Source organism: Eublepharis macularius, chromosome 11 (assembly GCF_028583425.1).
Source record: "Eublepharis macularius isolate TG4126 chromosome 11, MPM_Emac_v1.0, whole genome shotgun sequence".
Lineage (NCBI taxonomy): Eukaryota > Metazoa > Chordata > Lepidosauria > Squamata > Eublepharidae > Eublepharis > Eublepharis macularius.
The window spans coordinates 80815047-80833497 of NC_072800.1; the positions used below are offsets into that span (position 1 = coordinate 80815047).

Sequence of the window (18451 nt, forward strand, 5' to 3'; positions counted from 1 at the left end):
AACTATAGAAGATTGGATTTACAAATTGCTGTACATGGCTGAGATGGACAAAATGACAAGAAAACTCAAAGATCTTGATCCAGGAGAATATATTGCAGACTGGGAGAAATTGAAACAGTATCTAGAAAAAAAAATGGGATGTGAAAGGAGGGCTGTGGCAGTTTGAGAATTATTAATATGTGATTTTATAAAGGGGAGAGAGAAGTAACTTTACCATTAATGGGGAAACTTAGCTATTAATTAATCTAAGCTAATATTAGTAATAAGGAGATTGTATTAAAAATAGATAGTTTAAACAGTGAAGTGCAGATTGATATATTAGAAAATTGGAGATATAGAAGAATTTGAATATGCTTAGAATAAGTGATATAACATACATAAGAGTTAGAAAAATTATGGTTAAGAGTAATTTGAGTAATAAGATGGGTTAGGGGTTGGAAAGCTGTTGGAAGTCAGTAAGGAGGGGGGGAAGGGGGGCTGACATAATTTAGATAAGATGGGGAATTTGTGTACTGAATAATATTTTATGTACTCACCAATAAAAATTTTTTTTTAAAAAAAGGAAGATTGAAGAGTACATAAACTGGAGAAATGCTTCTGATCTATCCATGGCAAGAAGATCGAGTAATATCATTTTGAACTTAATAGATTCCTAATCTTTCTTTCCTCAGCAATCAGATCTTTTAATCAGTTGTAGTGTCAAGGGTTCCCGCCCCCCCGAAATTCAAAATAAGTATTGAAATAAGACATTCAGCCCTTCCTCCCTCATTGAGAAGGGTACTGAAATAATTTGAGTACTGCTCCATGACCTTGAGATCTGAAATATGATAATGTATAATGCAAAGTACATCATCTACCAAAATGAAAATGAGATCTTCACACATTTTCCCCGATCTGGAAATGAATTTTCCAGTTTGGGGAAAATGAATGAATCCCAAGTTGTCCCCTGAACAAACCACCCTTGGCCATTCTTCATTGTTACATACGGAGGAAACATTTCCAAGGCTTTTAAACTCTGTGGCTTTCCCTCCCTTCTTGCTTGGGATTCTGTGGTTCAACATTAAAACTCCCTCTCAAGCATATAGAAGCATAGAATCATAGGGTTGGTAGGCACCTTCAGGGTCATCTAGTCCAACCCCCTGCACAATGCAGGAAATTCACAACTACCTCCCCTTCCCTTTCCCCGCCCCCACACACCCAGTCACCCCTGCTCCATGGCCAGAAGATGGCAAAACACTGTCAGGATCCCTAGCCAAACTGGCCTAGGGAAAATTGTCCAACCAGAGAATCCCAATCAGTGTTGAACCAGTGGATCCCATGGCTAATCCCTTTACTCAAGCAAAGGGAGGGTGCAACTTGCTGAGCTGCGGAATTTAAAAGGTGACTGGCAGTGGCTTGAAGAGAGTTTGGGTAGGGATGAAGGGGTGGGATGGGATGGAAATCCACTCTGCCTGCTGCTTTCTCCCCCCGCCCCATAAGCCTCACCCAATTCTCCTGCCGTGGTGTGGAGTTTGCCTCCATTCACTCTGCAGCCCTCTTGCTCACTGCTGCTCAGCCTCTGTTGTGGCAGGCTATGGCTGAATAATCTGGCCCAGCAAGTCAAGGTGCCAGGATCCAATCTGAGGTTCTGAGATTTGATCTGGCTTAGCTGGATTATGCCAGATCAACATAAATATGGCTTTTAAACCAGTTGCCAAACTCGGATTGCACACCCCTACTTGGTGTAGTGTGAGCAGTAGCCCAGGATTAAATGAGGTTTTTCTCACCAAAAATATTTCAGCACCTGCTCCTGTTATCCCAACTTGTCACAGTCGCCCCTACAGATAAGCGGTTCTATGTTAGCTATACAATGGGGGCATAAAGTTTGCCCCAAAATACAAGTAAAAATTCCTCCACAGAGCAAGCCAAGACACAAAAGACATAAGGCTGGGCAGTGAAAGTTATATAGCAACATCACACACTTGGATTTAAGGTTAGAGGTTAACATCCTTCTCTTCTTTTCCTTCTTCAGCTTCTCTGCTTAACTGCAGTATTTTGGTTTAAACTTTTTGTTACAATTAATAACTTGACAGAACCATTGTCTTAACTAGATCCCACCGTATGTAGTTTTGCACTGTTCATCTGTGGGAATTCCCAGTTGGGAAATGTACAGTGTAGGTGGAACTCCTGTAGGGATAGTTAATTGGTAGTTCTGTGTCCCACTGTACAGTTCCACATTAGTGACATGGAAATAATATGTGTACAACAGCACTACTGTGATCCTGCTCAGCCGTCGGAGTTAAATTGTTGTAATTGAGTCCTGGGCCAGGAGCACGCCACTAGGAGCAGTAGCAGAGACAAAAGGGGAGAGGAAATTGCCAAGCAGCGTCATTTGCTGTTTCTCAGCCCTAATTTTTAGTGCAGTTCCCAACTTGGTATTAATGCTCTTGTGTGAGCTATTTTATTGAGCATGGTATGAGTAATATTTTTTTTCTAACTGAAACAATGAAAGGATGTAGCTGACATTCATGATAGCTTTTAGGCGTCGCTGCAATCCTAGTGATATTTTCAGTGGAACATGTACTTTCCAAGTTATATGTTGATGATGGGGCTGTAAAAGTGATGCTTATAGAAATATATTTCTCTCTCCAAAAAGGATTACTTTTGCTTTGATTTATAGTTTTGAGTATAGAAATTAAAATTCACACATTTCAAAAAAAGATTTTACCAACCTCGTATTTAAGATATTTTAATGGCAATCTATATAGGTAGCTGTTTCCAGTAGATGGTGGTGAAGAAGAGAGAAGATCGCATCCACAGGCAGGCCGTTGTGGGGTAGTGGCTAGACTTGGACCAAGAAAGTTCAAATTCCAGCTCAGCAACAATGCTTACTGAGTGAATTTGGACCAGTAACAACAAGCCTAATTAATCTAATGGCATTGTTGTGATGGTAAAATGGGATGACTCCTGATAAGCCTGAGCTTCTCAGAGGAAAGGCCAAATTTAAAAATAGGAAGCTAAAAAAGTGATAGTTGTTTTAAAAAGGGGGTAGCTGTTTAGCAGTATTAATCTTGGCAACATTGTAGCATCGATAGCAGTGTTATTGTCTGTTCTGACTGAGCCAAACTGCTTTCTTTTGTTGTTTGCTATTGTCATTTAATTTGCATTTTGATTCTTGATGAACTTTTTGTTAGACACCATGAAGGTTTTAGTTGAAATATCGTTATACAAATCTGCTCCAACAACTCATTGAATGAAAGTTACATTTTAAAAGTAATTGTATACTTTTGAAACACATGTACTTGGAAGTAATCCCTATTGATTCCACTTTCTGAATTTAGTGCCTGAATTATTGCTCAAGCATGTATACTGAAGCAATGAAATCATGTAGCTGATATACATGAAATCATCATGTACTGCTCACATTTTATAAGGCGGAGCACACTGAGACGGCTATTGCTGTTTTTCAGCATATCAGCCAAAAGGTATAGAACTGTCTTGTGGTCACCTAGAAATAAATCCCAATGGAATCAATAGGATGAATTTCCAGGTAATCTATGGTGCTTGTTCAGAGCAATTAAACTAGAATGGTAGCATTGCTTATGTGGTAATTTTTTATAAAGTGCAAATGCTTTCTTCAGATCAATAGACAAAAGAAAATTAACCCCAAAATACCTGTACTAGAGAGTAATAATTTACTGTGGGCTAAAAAGTAGAATGTCAATAATTGCAATTATGTGATGTAATACAGATAGATACAAAATAATTATAGATAATTCCGAGGTGGTAAGCCTATATAAACTAAAAGTATTAATCATAACATTTACAAATCTAACAATTATTTTAGAGCTATAGGGTTATTCTAAGTATAATTACTATGTGAGCAGTGGTGCATGTAATTAATGCGTAATTGCATGGAATTTGCTTTCACAACGATACCTTGCCCTTGTTTAAAGCTCTTTGTCATAACAATTGAGTGTAAAGAAAACACAAATTGGTCCCCAGATACAATGTGTTACAGGCCATTATAATTGTTTTCACTAGAACAATGCTTTCCATATTGAGTTATTAAAAGTATACACGTTTTCCTGAGGAAGCCACACAGGAATGACAATATTTGGAATTTATATTATGAAGCTGATAGCATATTAGTTATCTTTGAAAAGTAACTTTTTGTTATCTATCAGAACTCAATTTTGAAGCTCCTTGTATTTTATTTCTGGCTCAGGGATTGTCAAGTAGTTCTGTAAATAGATATAAATATCCCTATAATGATAATTTATAGGTCCTTAGTGACTAAACAACACTAAAATTCCATGAAATATAATCTCCTTTTTAATCCTCATCACAACACCTACTGTCTTCTTGGAAGAGAGCATTTTAAAAGCATCAGTATGTCAGTACTACAGTACAGTACTTAGAAAGGTCTGATTAGCACAATGACTTCCCGGAGAAGGGACCCTGTAGTTCTTTGAAAAAGTAGAAAGTCAAAAATAATATTCTAACCATCAGAACTTTTACTAAATTTAGTTCATATGTAATATAAGGTTGAGATTTTTAATTTTTTTTTATTTTGCCTAGATATCAAGTGTCTAAAACTGTATTTAGTATGGCTTTATTTTCCAGGTTTTAACTGGCAAGATGATTACACACAACACATTATTGCCCGTGAACTCTCAAATCTCCATAAGATCCATGACTGGCACTCTGGGACATTTTCATCAGAGGAGTCGGATGCGCCAAGGTAAATGTTCAATGATTTTATGTACCATAATGCTGTGATGATGATTATGGAGACAGATCTTGCAAGACCAAAACACTGTTCATAAGATGGTGAACTGAAGAACCATTAAGATGGTGAAGAAATGACAAGTGTGACTATCAGAGACAAACTGAGTAGAAGATAGATATTTTTGCTTGGAAATTGCCTTTTAGATGCAACATATTTCCTTCCTGGCCTGCAGTGTTTTCTTGTCCAAGGTATCATAGCATCTTGGAACTAGTTATTAATTTTATTTGTCCAAAAAGTATTAATTACCTGTCTTTAAAAATGAAAACACTGTATACCTTTTTTGAAAAATACAACACCAGAATTAAAGCAACATTAAATCAATGTATTTAAATATACAGTAAAATCTCCATCAGCTGGGGTGCCAGCTTCCAGGTGGAGCCTGGAGTCCTTCTGGAATTACAAATGGTCTCCCAACACTGCAGAGATCAAATGGCAGCTTTGTAGAGTGGCCTATATGGCATCACATCCCTGCTGAACTCCCTCTCCTCCTCAAAATCTGCCCTCCTCAGGCTCTGCCCCCAAATCTCCAGAAATTGCCCAGAGCTGGCAACCCTACCATCACAACAAATTCAAAGCTCACCTCCATGTTCGAAAAATCTGAAAATACCTGTTGGAATTTTTAAAAGTCTTCACTTTTTCTTCTAAAATGGGCTGTGACATTCTCTTGTGGGGTAGGGGAAGAAAGTCCAGATAAAGCCTTGTTTCCTCTTTCTAATTGAACAAAAAGGTACAGTTGGATACTGGGGCTCCTCATAGATCATAGTGGTCCTTAAAACTTGGATAGAAAGCAGCGTTGTCTCTTCTGTGTATTTATTAGGCTAGTTTTCTACTGTGTATGTGTCTCCTAGAGGAGAGGAGGTGTAGGAAATACAGGATTAATAAAAGGTAGTCAGACAGACAGACATGGACACACGCAACAGGCATACATAAAGCAGTCATAAAAATTCTTGTCACAGATAAACAACGTAATAGTTCTTTTCAATACACTTGTATATGCTTTTCTGTTCTGCCTCTTTGTTCAAAGAGAGAGCTTTAGGATATAGTATCTCCTCTAGTAGGTATTTCTTCTTGTTACTATTGGAGATAAAAAAATATATTCATTGTGTGAACTAAATCTCAGTTGAAATTCTTGTGATAAATTAGGGGTTCAAATATATGATCGACTCCCTAAAGAAAAAGTAAATGTAATGTTTTGTTGCCCAAACTGTATTTCCCTGCTTCTCCAGATGCTCCCAACTCTATTGTCTCAGCTCCTCTCACTTAAGCCAGCAGGGATCCTTTGCAAATCCTTATTTTTTATAAGGATGTGTCTCTAAATTACAATCCTTACTACAACCCGTTTGATACTGGAAATGTCTTTCATTGCAGAGAGTCCACAAAGCCTTCCTTCTTGCATTTAAGAATGTCCATTATCAACCCTCCAGTGTTAAAACACACCTGTCCAGTATCGTCTCTTAAATTGCTTACTGGTAGATAATTTATAGAATTGATTGAAATTGTTGCTTTTGCTGAAATATGAAAATATTGGTGAAATACAGCTAGGGTCTATAGATTTTAAAGTGATGATCATTTTAATTTATGCGCTGTTATATTTTCATTAGATAGATAACATTTTTTCTTTTGATTTTGATGTGCAGGACCTCAAAGCAGAATGTAGACAGCAACAGAAGAAGTTTGGGTCTGGATAAAGATGTGAACTTTGCTAAGTCACCTCAGCAATACCTTGCTTACCTGGATATTCTCTCTCAGTCTGGAGCTCCAAATTTATATTCAAGGATCAAGGGCAACAAAGTCAAGGTGAAATCTTCAGAGAGTTCTTTTAAAGTTTTTAAAAATGTTTTTTTCCTTTTCTTCTCTCTTTCCATTTCTTTCTTTCTTCTTTCATGCTGCTGTTAGATTCCAATATTGGTGTAAAGCCACAGAAAAAACAAAAATAAAAATAGCGACTGAAAAAAGAGAGAGTGATAGTCAGGGCTGGTGTATCACAATAGTGAAGAGCCTGAGTTGTGAAATGAAATTCTTTGACTGCAATCTGTACTCAACAAAAACACTAGAAATGTCTCTTCAGTTATCAAAATAACATTGAATAAACTACATAGAAAAAAACCCAGAAAGCTGCTGGCAGAATTATGGAAATTAAGTTTAAAAAGTGCTCTGAGTGAGCACACAGGTAAAGTGTTGTATAAATACTGTCAGAATTTGGTACCTTCCAAATCTTAGTTTTCATTTATTTGTGAAGGGCAAAATGTGTAATTCTAATGACTACAGAGAAAAGCTGGACACAGTGTAAGTAATGTTAATTAAATCACAGTTATTGGGCTTTAGTGGCTTTTGTTTCTCACCTCTCTATCCCAGGACTATTCATTCCCTGTCCTCAGCTGCTGCTGATTTACGGTTGCCCAGTCCCCCCGACCCCCTGGGTGGAAAGTCAGAGGTCTGTTACCTACCTTTTATCTTTCCACTTGTGCATGCTCTGCGCGCATGTGCGCCCAGCTCATGTGATGCTGCTGCTTCCGGGAAGTGATGTTATTGCGCGGGTCATGTGCTGCCCTGGGAGAGCTCCCGTGCTCCACAGGGGGCTGAATTGGGCCCGATTCAGCCTGCGCTGTGCAGTAGCTGGATTTGGCCGGATTTGGACTGAATCATGCTACAGTGGCATGCAGGAGTGCTGCTGTGCTCTACAACAGCCCAATTTGGGCTGAATCTGGCTTGAATCAGGCTGCTGCGGCATGCAGAAGCCCCAGGAGGTGGGTTCCTCCCTGCTGGACAGGTAAGCAGGGTGGGAGGTGGGAACAGGGGATCCCCTGCCCCCAGCGGGGACTGGCAACCCTATACTGACTACATATTACTCACCTTTAAGTTTTTCTGCCCTTCTGCAGCTTGAGGGAGACTTAGATGGGCTATTGCATTATGTCAGGATCCACAGTGGAATGGAAGTACACATGTTCCAACATAATGCTTTATGGTACTTTACAGCAGTTTTGCAGCATTGCAAGCTAGTAAGAGGCCCATTGCTTTCTGGTCAGTAGCTAGCTGTTATATTTATTTCAAGGATTGAGTGACCAGGCCCAAAGGCAAAGCTGGAAATACTTGTTTCATTGTTTCATTCACATTCTGAGTTTGATCTGGATCTTCCAGATAACTTTTAGTAAATAAATAGTACCCAGGTAAACACAGAAGAGTATTTTCTTTTTACTGTTTTTATCACAGCAGGGGTGAGCAGAGAAGTGTCTTGGGTGTTAATAAACTAATGGGATGTAGTGGGGAAGTAGGGAGAGGAAAGGGAGTAGCTGGGGCCCATAAATGAGGGGAGTAGCTGTGGCACAGAGCACTTGGATCTGGCTTAGAGGGAGAGGGCACATTCACATATTTCATTTGTTATGTTATTATTATGTGTAAATATCCTTACAAACAGTTAGGTATAACAAGCTGTTTTTGCTAGGTATAAGAAATGTTTCTAACAGCTTGCATAGAGTGAGATTTTTGGAGCAAGACAACAGGTGTGCTTACAGTACTTAAAGAAACTTGAGAAATACTGGAGTCTTTTTTTTGAAGGAATTAATTAATGGTGCCATTCACCTCTGGTGCTTTTTGCTCAGCTTTTTTTGAAACAGTAGTGAGACACTTACTAAGGATGTTGTTCTTTTGAAGCAATTGGAAAGTGAGAATTTGTCCAAGGGGTATTTCAGTGATGCTGGGGATGTCATATGAATTCATAAATAATCTATATGACTGAGATCTTTGGTGGGGAAGAGTGCCGTGATGGCACCCCTCACCAGCATTATTGTGTGTTGCCGTGGAGACAAGCTCCTGGAAGCATGAAGGCATGAGAATGAAGAGCAAAAATCCTGTAGTTTTTTTAACTGTTGATGAGCATTTTAAAACATATGGACAATGGGATGCCCAGAATTTTCGCAGTAGTGCCAGTAGTAATAACATAGATAAAAACAAAAGAGAAGAATATGTTAGAAATGCAAACTACATGTCTTGGTTTGAATAAAGCAATCTGTTTGAGACAACAGGATCATCTTGCTCTTCCCTTCCTCCAGTGGAAAAGAAAAAGTATGTTCTAAATGGTGAATTCCTCAAGAATTTTCCTGATTTTAATCCCATGATACAAAAATCATATTTCTTTTTCAAGCTGATTTTTGGATTCTTGCTTTCTAATTGATATCATGCGAATGTGAACATAATTTTTTAGAAATAAACTGGTTAAGAGTGGAACTAAAGCATGTAAAGGAGAAGCTCCTGTGAAATGCCTGCTCTTGATGTCACTCTATAACTCTGAGACTGTTCAATGAGAAAGTGAAAACCAAGGAAATCATTGATTAATTGGACACTACATTTAGGATGAATTTGAAAGAGAGAGTGTGGCCCTTTTCACACTACTTACTGGCTTCCAAAACATCACGAAATGTAGTGCAAAAAACGCGGAAGATAGCGTCTTCTCGCGAGAGTTTTGAGCGATCTTTCAGAAGCCAGTAAGTAATGTGAAAAGGGCCAGAATTCACAGCACTATAGCACTATCCTCAGCCATAGGATGAGCTGATTATGCAGCTGAAATGACAGATGTGCACATCATTGAACCAAAGACTGAGCTGCCAGTCTTGCCTCTCCCCTATATTTAAAGATGGCTGCCCCCTTTTTATATTTGTAAGGAGCGGGGAGGAGCCTGCATTGTCAGATCTCAGAAGCTAAGTAGGATCCATACTTAGATGGAACAAGTGACAACCAAGGAAGAGTCTACAGAGAAGGGCACTGACAAACCCTCCTCTGCTTCTCACTTACCTTGAAAGCCCCCTGCTGGAGTCGTTGTAAGTCTATTGCAACTTCATGGCACATATACACACAAGGAAGGGGAGAAACCAACACAGTTAAGCCAAGCTGGAACAAAAACGTGGTGTAAAAAGCCTACTGTAATGTAGGTTAGACTGAGAGAAAATGAGAGGCCCAAGAGCAGGAATTAGAATCTGAATTTCTCAAGGTCTAATGGGACACTCTTACCATAATGCCAAGCTGGTTTGCATATTTGATCACACATTCATCATCTTATTCACTGAAATATTTATTAGCTTTTAACATTTGTAAAAGTATAAAACTTTAAAATTTGGGGAGGAAGGAATAGAGCTGTCAACCTACAGATGTGGCCTGGAGATCTCTTGATCTTCAAACTATAGAGTTCACCTCCTAGAGAAAATGGCTGTTTTGGAGGTTGGACTCTATGGCATTTTGCCTTGTTGAGGGCCCTCCCTCCAGAAGCCCACTCTCCCCAGACGCCACCCCCAAATCTCCAGGAATTTTCAAAGCCAGATTTAGCAATCCTCAGGAGGAGTGTGAGCTTTCTTGAAGATGTCAAGAGGGGACAGCAATAAGTGCTCTGCAGTTAGCTTTTGTTGCAAAAGCAGCCAGAGTTTAGCCTTGGAGAGGAATAAGTACATTTGATCTCAAGAGAGTGAGAACAGTTTTCCAGTTCAGCTCTGTGTTGTTATTACATCAGTCGTCTCCCTTAAGGTTCCAAATGTACTGAATTACATTTTGATTTCAAATCAGGATGGAATAGAATGATATGGATGGCACCGCTTCAGGGGTAGAACCAGAATATTCTACATATAGCGCATTTTGGATTTGTTATAAAAATAGTATGTTGTATAGAAATGGGGTATCCTATGGAAACATCAGTCTTTGTATCTATGTTTCTAATTATCCCCCAAGGGGCATAATTGAGGATTCTTTCTGACCTTTGATTTGCCTATTGTTCTGGAGTATGTATTTTAAAAATCCTAACTGTACCAGTCTCTGCAATCCAGTTGCTCAGAGTAGATGGCAGAGTCCACTTCAGACCCAATAATCTCCCCAGAGCTTTGATGGAGTGGAATTGATCCATTCCTAGGTCTATTATTTTTCAGAGCAGCATCTCTTGGCTCTGATCATCCCTAGCTTTGAAGTACATCGGTTTTTAACAGCTTATTCCTCCATCTCACCCACTTGCTACGAGTCTACAGGCACTGAGATTTGGCATTCTGGTGGTTATGTTAGCTGAGCCTGGTGATCTTTTTGTCATCTCCCTTGTGATTCCCTGGGCTTTCACAGAAACGATCTAAGCATCTTTTCTTCTCAAAAATCTGAGCTTGCTGTCTAGCTGAAAACAGTGCTAAAACTGCCACCCTCAATAGGGGTTGGTGGGTGGGGATTGCTGGCAGGGGAGTCGGTGGGCATTGCAGCTCCAGTGCATGCAGGTGCACCATATAAGAGGCATGCAGGCAAAGGCTTATTAAAAATACCAGCATGTTGCTCCCTGCTTCTCTGACCCACCTCCAACATGGCACCCAACCTCCATTCCCACACTTCAGAGTGGCCAGAAGCTGGTCAGCTGTTTGGGGGCCCATTGGGGGGAAGGTTGCCTCACCTGCCCAATTTGCTGCTAGCTAGTGAGGTTTTCTTGCATATTCTGCTCTGAAGGTTGCAAGTGTGGACCCATCCAGGACCTAGTGAGGTAGTTGCTTTTGGCATCAATTTCATCTAATGGCAAGATCAGTATGAAAAAAGCAAGTTTAAGTGGTATTATACATACCACTTAAACTTGTTTTTTTCATAGGTTATGTGAGCATGCTGAGGCATCAATTTATGGATGAAAGATACCAGAAGCTTGGGCTATAGTGCCTCATGTAACTGGGGCAGGAACCCTTTGAGGGGTCCTATTATCCTTGACCCAAAGACCTTGTAGCTAGGGAGAAGGGACATGGTACACTCCCTTGAATACCAGTAAAAGCTTGGCAAGGAGGAGCCTCAGCAATTTGCAATTTGACACCTCGGCTGCCAAACCCCAAGTAGGGGTGGGGAATTCCCTCAAACTCTTGTTGCCCACCCCTGCTTGGAACTGCGGTGGCAGAAAAATCTGAAAAATAGTACCATTGCGAGCGTGACTTCTGGAGAAAACTCAGAAGTCATGATCGGTAGCTGTGGAATCTCTGGAAACTCTATGGCAGAAAGCTGGAGGTGACATTGTCATGCTTGCAATGGCAGCCCCATCATGTCCCTATCCTCAACCTTCCTTCCAGTTGTCAGGCTTGACCTGGCAACCCTACTCAGAGCTCAGAGCCAGGGTGGCTTCACCCAGAATACAGGGACGCTCAGACTGAGGACGCCTGACTCTTTGCATCTCACTGGTTGCCTGCTCTGTGATTAAGTGTGTTTTGCCCTGGGGCACTGCGCACCCATAGATTGCTGTAAAATATATGATGTTCTTCCTGAATTATCCAGGTGTTGGTGTTGGCTCCCATTATTTCATGCCCATCTGTAAATAGCTCTTTATAAACTTACAGGATGGACTCAGAGCCAATGCACCAGGTCCTCAATGGAAAACATTATTGTTTTGCCTCTGGCTGACCCTAAAGCAACCTGGGTTATCTGGGGCCATTATAAACAATACAGTGATGGGAAGCTTGTGAAAGTATTAGGTCAGATTGAAGATGCCATATTTTCAAAATATGTATGAAAACTCCACTCCTTTCTTGGAGTGAGCCTCCCTTTGGAATAATAGCTAGGATATTTATTTTGTTGGGTTAGAAAATCCAGATCTTGTTGGAAGATGTTAAAGCTTTTTTGAGTACCAAAGGAAAATGTCCGTGCTGTTGTTTTGCTGTACACAACAACCATCTTGATGTGTTACTGTGGTACATTCTGACTCAGCTAATGAGTCTCATTGCTGCAATTTTTGGGAGAGCCATTGGGCAAAATTCCCCCCTAACATGGATTACTGGGAAGCTGTAGCTGCAGCTGGGACACAAAGGCTGCAAAAAGGAAATAAAAAGAATCTCTTGAAATAGTATTACACTGTAGGAGTTCAAACTGTTCCTGCTATTATTTGCCCAACCTTCGTGAGTTTTCTCCTTTCACATAACTTAATTTAGAGATTTGAAATGCTGTGAACATTCACAAGGTTTGAGATTTTACCAAAACATTGGCTTTCAGGTCCCGTCTCAGGCAAGCCTTGCAATACTGCAGTTCCAAGTTCCCGTGCAGAGATTCAGGCAAACTTTCTCCTCCCTTCTGTTAGCAATCCATTCTCTGATACCACCTGCCAGGGAAACAGAAGTCTTGTTTTTCTCCATGGCAGGCAGGGGAATATGGGAGAAGGGACTACTAAATTGTATGGTGTGATATTCTGTGATATTCTGGATAAGCAGATAAAGACCACCAGAATGAGGAATGGCTGAAAACAACTTCAGTATGAAGAGCAAGTAAAGCATCCTGTACATCAGTTGCCAAGCCTTGTTCTCTCTCGAACAAAGGTCAAGAGCAGATCCGCAAATTACACATTCCTTCATACTGTAAAATCTAGGGGAATGTCTCTAGTCCAGATTGTTAATTCTATCAATACAAGAACAATTCATTGAAAAATATAGTGGCACAAAACTTGGTTAAATACAGAGTTACAGTATGAGGTTAGAATAATTTAAATGGAAAAAAATGTCAAGCTGGGCAATCTTTGACCTCAGTAGTAATCACCCCAGTGTTATTTAAATGTTTGTTTTTTAACTTAATACTCTCCTAATCTTGTGGCATTACAGAGGCTGTGTTTTCTTTGGATGTTGGATCCATTTGTAAACTACTGCTGCTGCTGCTGCTGCTAGGTTCTATGATAAGAAATTGGCTTTTATGTTAGTTTGAAATGCACTTTTCTTAAGTGATGCTTATCGTGATATGTTAATAAAAGAACTCACAGAGTATAAAACTCCTGCTCATCTAAAATCTGGAATGTTAATGTAAAGCAGCATTACTCTACTTGATCTAATGCAGACAAATCTGGTACCAAGTCTGGATTATGTTGGTCTCCTGGTAAATGGCTGCATCAGACAACTTTAAAACCAGAAGTTCTTATTTATCAAGTATATCCATTTCTGCTTGCAGTTGCTTAGGGGTACTAAAGAATGAAAACTCTGCATAAAATAAATACGAGGATGATAAATATTATTGACCCAAATTGCAGAGAATTTCCCCAAGGCTACACAAATATCTTATCTGCCACTTCAGCTTTTGCATTGCAAAAAAGATAAAGCTGGGCACTCTGCCTGGTTTTGATGGGAATGTTTCATGTTAATCATCTGATCTGGCAAGCCCGGACAGCACCTGAGGGTTTTTAATGTCTAATTGTGACAGAAAACCTTTTACCTCTTGCTGCTCGTCTTGCAGCTTCCATCCTGACCCTTGCTGCAAAATAAATACTTGCTTTGCGCTTATAAGTGAGAGTACATGCTTTTCTTCACATGGAGATTATAATTTCAAGTGCAGTCCATGATGGCAAAGACACACATGCACACAAAAGGAGGGCTTGTATGACCAGATACAGGCACAATGAGGTGGGCACCACTATTTATTTATTTATTTATTTTCATGCATAGCCGTCCTTTCTCACTGGGGTCCGAGTTAGGTTACAAGTATGATAAAAACTCCTGGCCATCAGCACCTGAACCAAGAACAACAACAGTTTGCTTATATACCACTCTTCTAGACAGATTAGTACCCAACTCAGAGCAGTGAACAATGTTGGTGTTATTATTATCCCAACAATACATCTGAGAGCCAGGGTTGAAAGGAGTGGCTTGCCCAAGGTCACCTGCTGAGCTCATGGCAGTCATGGGAGTCAAACCAGCAGAGTGCCGGCTCTGAGCCCAGCCACTTAACCACTATGCTACAACAGCTGCCAGTGGCTATGGCTATGGTAGCAGCACAGGAAGAAGCAGTGAATGTACCTTAACATTGTCTATCTATTGTTTTCTCCTGTTTATTGCTTCCCCTCTCCTTCCCCCTCCTCTTACCCAGTTTGTATTTACCCGCTCCATCTAAATCTGGTAAAGGAGGCAAGCTAGAAATGATGACATACCAGTATGCCCCCCCCTTCCTTGTGCAAGCAGCTCCTGTGACTTGCCACTTGTGGACAGGTGATATACCTAGATTTAATGATGCAAAATGTGTGAAAGGAAACTTGAGGAATGGTATGTACCCTTTGGCGGTACCTCAAAGAACTGCACACTTAGCTCTGCATGTGCTTTGGAGACCTCTCCTAGAGATGTCAGCTCCAGGTTAGGAGATTGCTGGAGATTTTGGGGGTGGAGCCTGGAGAGATGGGGTTTGGGGAAGGGAGAGACTTCAGCAGGGTAAAATGTTATAGGGTGTACCCTCCAAAGCAGCCATTTCCTCCAGAGGAACTGATCTCTGTCATCTGGAGATTAGTTGTAATTCTGGGAGATCCCCAGCCACCACCTGGATATTGGCAACTCTAACCTCTCCACATGTCATAAGATCCCTGTAACACCCAATATTATTGTTTTTTAAAATGTGATTTTAATAATATAATAATAATTTTAATAATATATTGATATTTTAATATTTTTGAATTATTTTAATTGTCTGTAAGCCTGCTTAAGCACCTTTGGTGCATAAGCAAGGATTGAAATGATTTGAATAAATAATAAGCCACCCTCAGAAGTTGTGGCAAGCCTTACAAGTGACCTCCAGCGCAATGCAAGGAATTGCTGTTGGCGAGTTGAAAAAGTGAGGAATCCTGGTAGGAATATGCCTGAAGGAGCTGTTGTGGTTTTGTCATTTGACATAGAAAGCTTCTCTGAGAAGCATGTGGAAGAGAAGACTTGGTCTAATACAAGACACACTTCTGCCATTGTGGTGGTGTACAAGTTTTCAAGCAGCACTATTTTTTTCTTCCTGCAGAAGAGCTCTGTCTAGATTGAGAATTGATTCTGTTTGCAGTATACATTTCCCCAAAATTCATTTTATGGGCCTTAAGTGGCACTAATGATATACACAGTACAAGTTAATCTTCATGTAGACATAAAGGAGGGGTGATAACATACCTTGGCTCACAGGGAATTTGTGAAGTGCAGTTTGTAAAGTGTTTTAAAGACATAGTGTGATGCACAGGCTAAGTATGATAAGTGCTAAGTAGTAGCTTTGGGCACTGATTAAAAGCACCATCTAATTAATAAGTAGTAAGTCCCTGGATAATATTCAGGTGTAATGGCTTATGTTAAAAAAAAATGTATTCTCTACCCAGGTGTCTAAACCTAGCTAGATTAGGAGTAGGAGGAGATAAACAGCTGAACTGTGCAGTTATCCGGCAGACCAACTTGCCAATTCCTTCTCAGCAACAGGAACCAAGCATAAATTAGGCATCACCCACAGTTGTTGAATTGGTAAGGGAAGACAAACAGTTGTTCTCCACTTTTAATGGAAAGGAAATTTGATGCCAGTTAACACAACGGCCGTCGTCACATGGGCATCTCTTCCGTTAAATTTACAGCATATAGCGTCCTACCTGTTATCGGCACAGTAACGTTTCTTTGGGTTACCTAACGGCTCTTCGTGCCACCAGCTGTCCACACCGAAGCACTCTGTTCTGTTCTCTCTAGCCGCGCAGAAGCAGCTCCTCCCCCCCTTTTTAAAAAATTATTCTGGCGTTTAATTCCGCTGTAACAGAATAACAGCATATAAACATTCCGTTAGAGCAAAACATTACGACCCTTTTGTTTTTCCAACTTTGAAATTATATAAATAGCCCTTTGCCCGCAGAAAACTCCCTGTCTGGTGTGATCCCCATCGCTGAAGACTCTGCCATGGCGATTGAGTCATTTTTACTTCAGCAGAAAGTTTGCATTGTGTTATGTCGTTATGGCGTTATAAGGACATAATAAAATAAAAAAAGGGGAGTCGCAGGAAGAAATGGATTCTGGGATTGAAGGGAGGGCATAGGACGTTGCGAGGCGAAATACATCGATGTGAGGCATTCACACTGAGGCACAAAATAGCGCGACTATCAAGCACAAAGCAGAAGAGAGAAAATCGCTACAGTGTTGGAATAAGGTGGGTGTTTGCCGGGAAATAGCGCCATTTTAGCGCTAAATAAAAGCCCGTGTGACGACGGCCAACATTACAGATAAGTATTTTAAAAATCTATCAGTACACACACATTTTTACCTGCCCATCATTTGTAGAGCTTAATCTGTGATGATTCATTCATACATACAAATGATAAGGTGATGCTACAGTTAAAGATGAATGAAAAACATTATACATATCCACCGACCAGGATATTTGAATAGCATATGTGGCAAGTTACTTGGAAAAGTAAGTGAGAGGCTAACAGCAAGGCTGAGTTACTGGAAATGGATTCCCCCTCCCCCCAGTTCTCTAGTGATGTTTATAGCAGTCCTACATAAATTATCTCTCTAGCGCTGGCTCAAGTACATGGATGGTGAATACCTTGTATAGTAAACCTAATTCACAGTAGGAGATGGTAGTCAGGCTGGGGACGGGGGTGGGGGTGGGGTAGCAATAATCCAAACTTCCAGAGGAGAAGACTTGACAACCCAGAAGAATTTGATTGATGCAAATGTTCCAGAATACTAAAAGAAGAATAGTCAGGAGGACCGCCAATTTGATATATTGGCTTTTCAGTTCAACAGTGTAGAGGCAGTACTCTAGAAAGCAAACTGTATTTATGTGCCTTCCTTTCTGCAGGACAAATGATAGAGCAAGTGGTTCCCAGCTGAATCTTAGTCTAACTGCAATTTATAGCAGAGTGGATTACCAAGTGATGAGCAATCAGCCTCCAGTACATCCCATTATGCAGCAGTTGCACAATCAGGCTTCAGAGGCGAAAGCATTACTAGTTTTGATCAAAAGAGAGTCTTTAGAACCATTTTTTGCTTGATCATCTATATGCTTTGCAACACTTTTAACTAGAGGGTGTTAATTAACAACCTTCATCATATGGGCTTCTCTGAAGTAGGTTCTAAAATATTTCAAAGCTTCAGTACATCTTATACAGAGAAAGGTTATGTAAGATTCTTAGTATGATGATCTGTCTTCTCTCCTAAACCACTAGTGGTTTCATGATATATTAATGATCTCCTTGCTGCCATCGCTCAATATGACTGTTCATTGTTTAATGTTATACCACTCCCTGAAGTTTGCATGAAACAATTAGAGATAATAAGAAACCTGCTTAATTAAAATTTAGTCCAGACTAGTTCATGCAATCAGCATTTTTGTAAGTAGCCATGAAGATGAGATATGAACCGTGTGAGCTACAGTTCTCAGAATCACAGCAGCAATTCAGTAAAAATAAAACCTGTAGAAGAGTGCAATTTTGCCCAGTTCTTCAGATGGAAGCTTTGCACAAGGAATCCATGATTGCATCTTATGAGATTTACAAGGTTGCACATGTGGACATGAATACAAACCTAAAAGTTCAACCATGTGGTAAACACACTACATTTATTTATTTGCAAGACATAGGAATTTATGCACAGTTCTTGACATCCTGAGACCATTTTCCTGGGGATTAGTCCCCACTGAATAAAATTCTATTTCTGAGTCGAATTGGTTAGGATTGCTCCCTAGGTAATCTGATTAAAATACAGTGTAGTCATACCCTGCTAAACCCATAGGCTTCAATCCTCTTTTAAGGATTGCTCTTGTACAGTGAAATCTGAAGAAGAGTTACTCCAGTCTAAGCATATTGTTTACAATGGGCTTAGACTGGAGGAACTTTGCTTCAGATTTCACTGGTAGCCTCTCAACTCCACCCTTACAGGGCTGTTGTGGGATTAAAACACTGTTCTCAGCACTGTGATGGAGGGGCAAGGAAGCAAATGTAAAAAT

General features: G+C 40.2%; 1 protein-coding gene across 1 annotated transcript in view; it reads left to right on the forward strand.

Annotated features, from left to right (window-relative positions):
* The window catches only part of PTPRN2 (protein tyrosine phosphatase receptor type N2), an 816843-nt gene that overhangs the window by 289098 nt on the left and 509294 nt on the right, over positions 1-18451 (forward strand). The window contains exons 4-5 of the mRNA XM_054990963.1: positions 4606-4723; positions 6409-6568. Coding sequence (XP_054846938.1) covers positions 4606-4723; positions 6409-6568 — 278 coding nt within the window. The remainder of the gene's footprint in view (positions 1-4605; positions 4724-6408; positions 6569-18451) is intronic.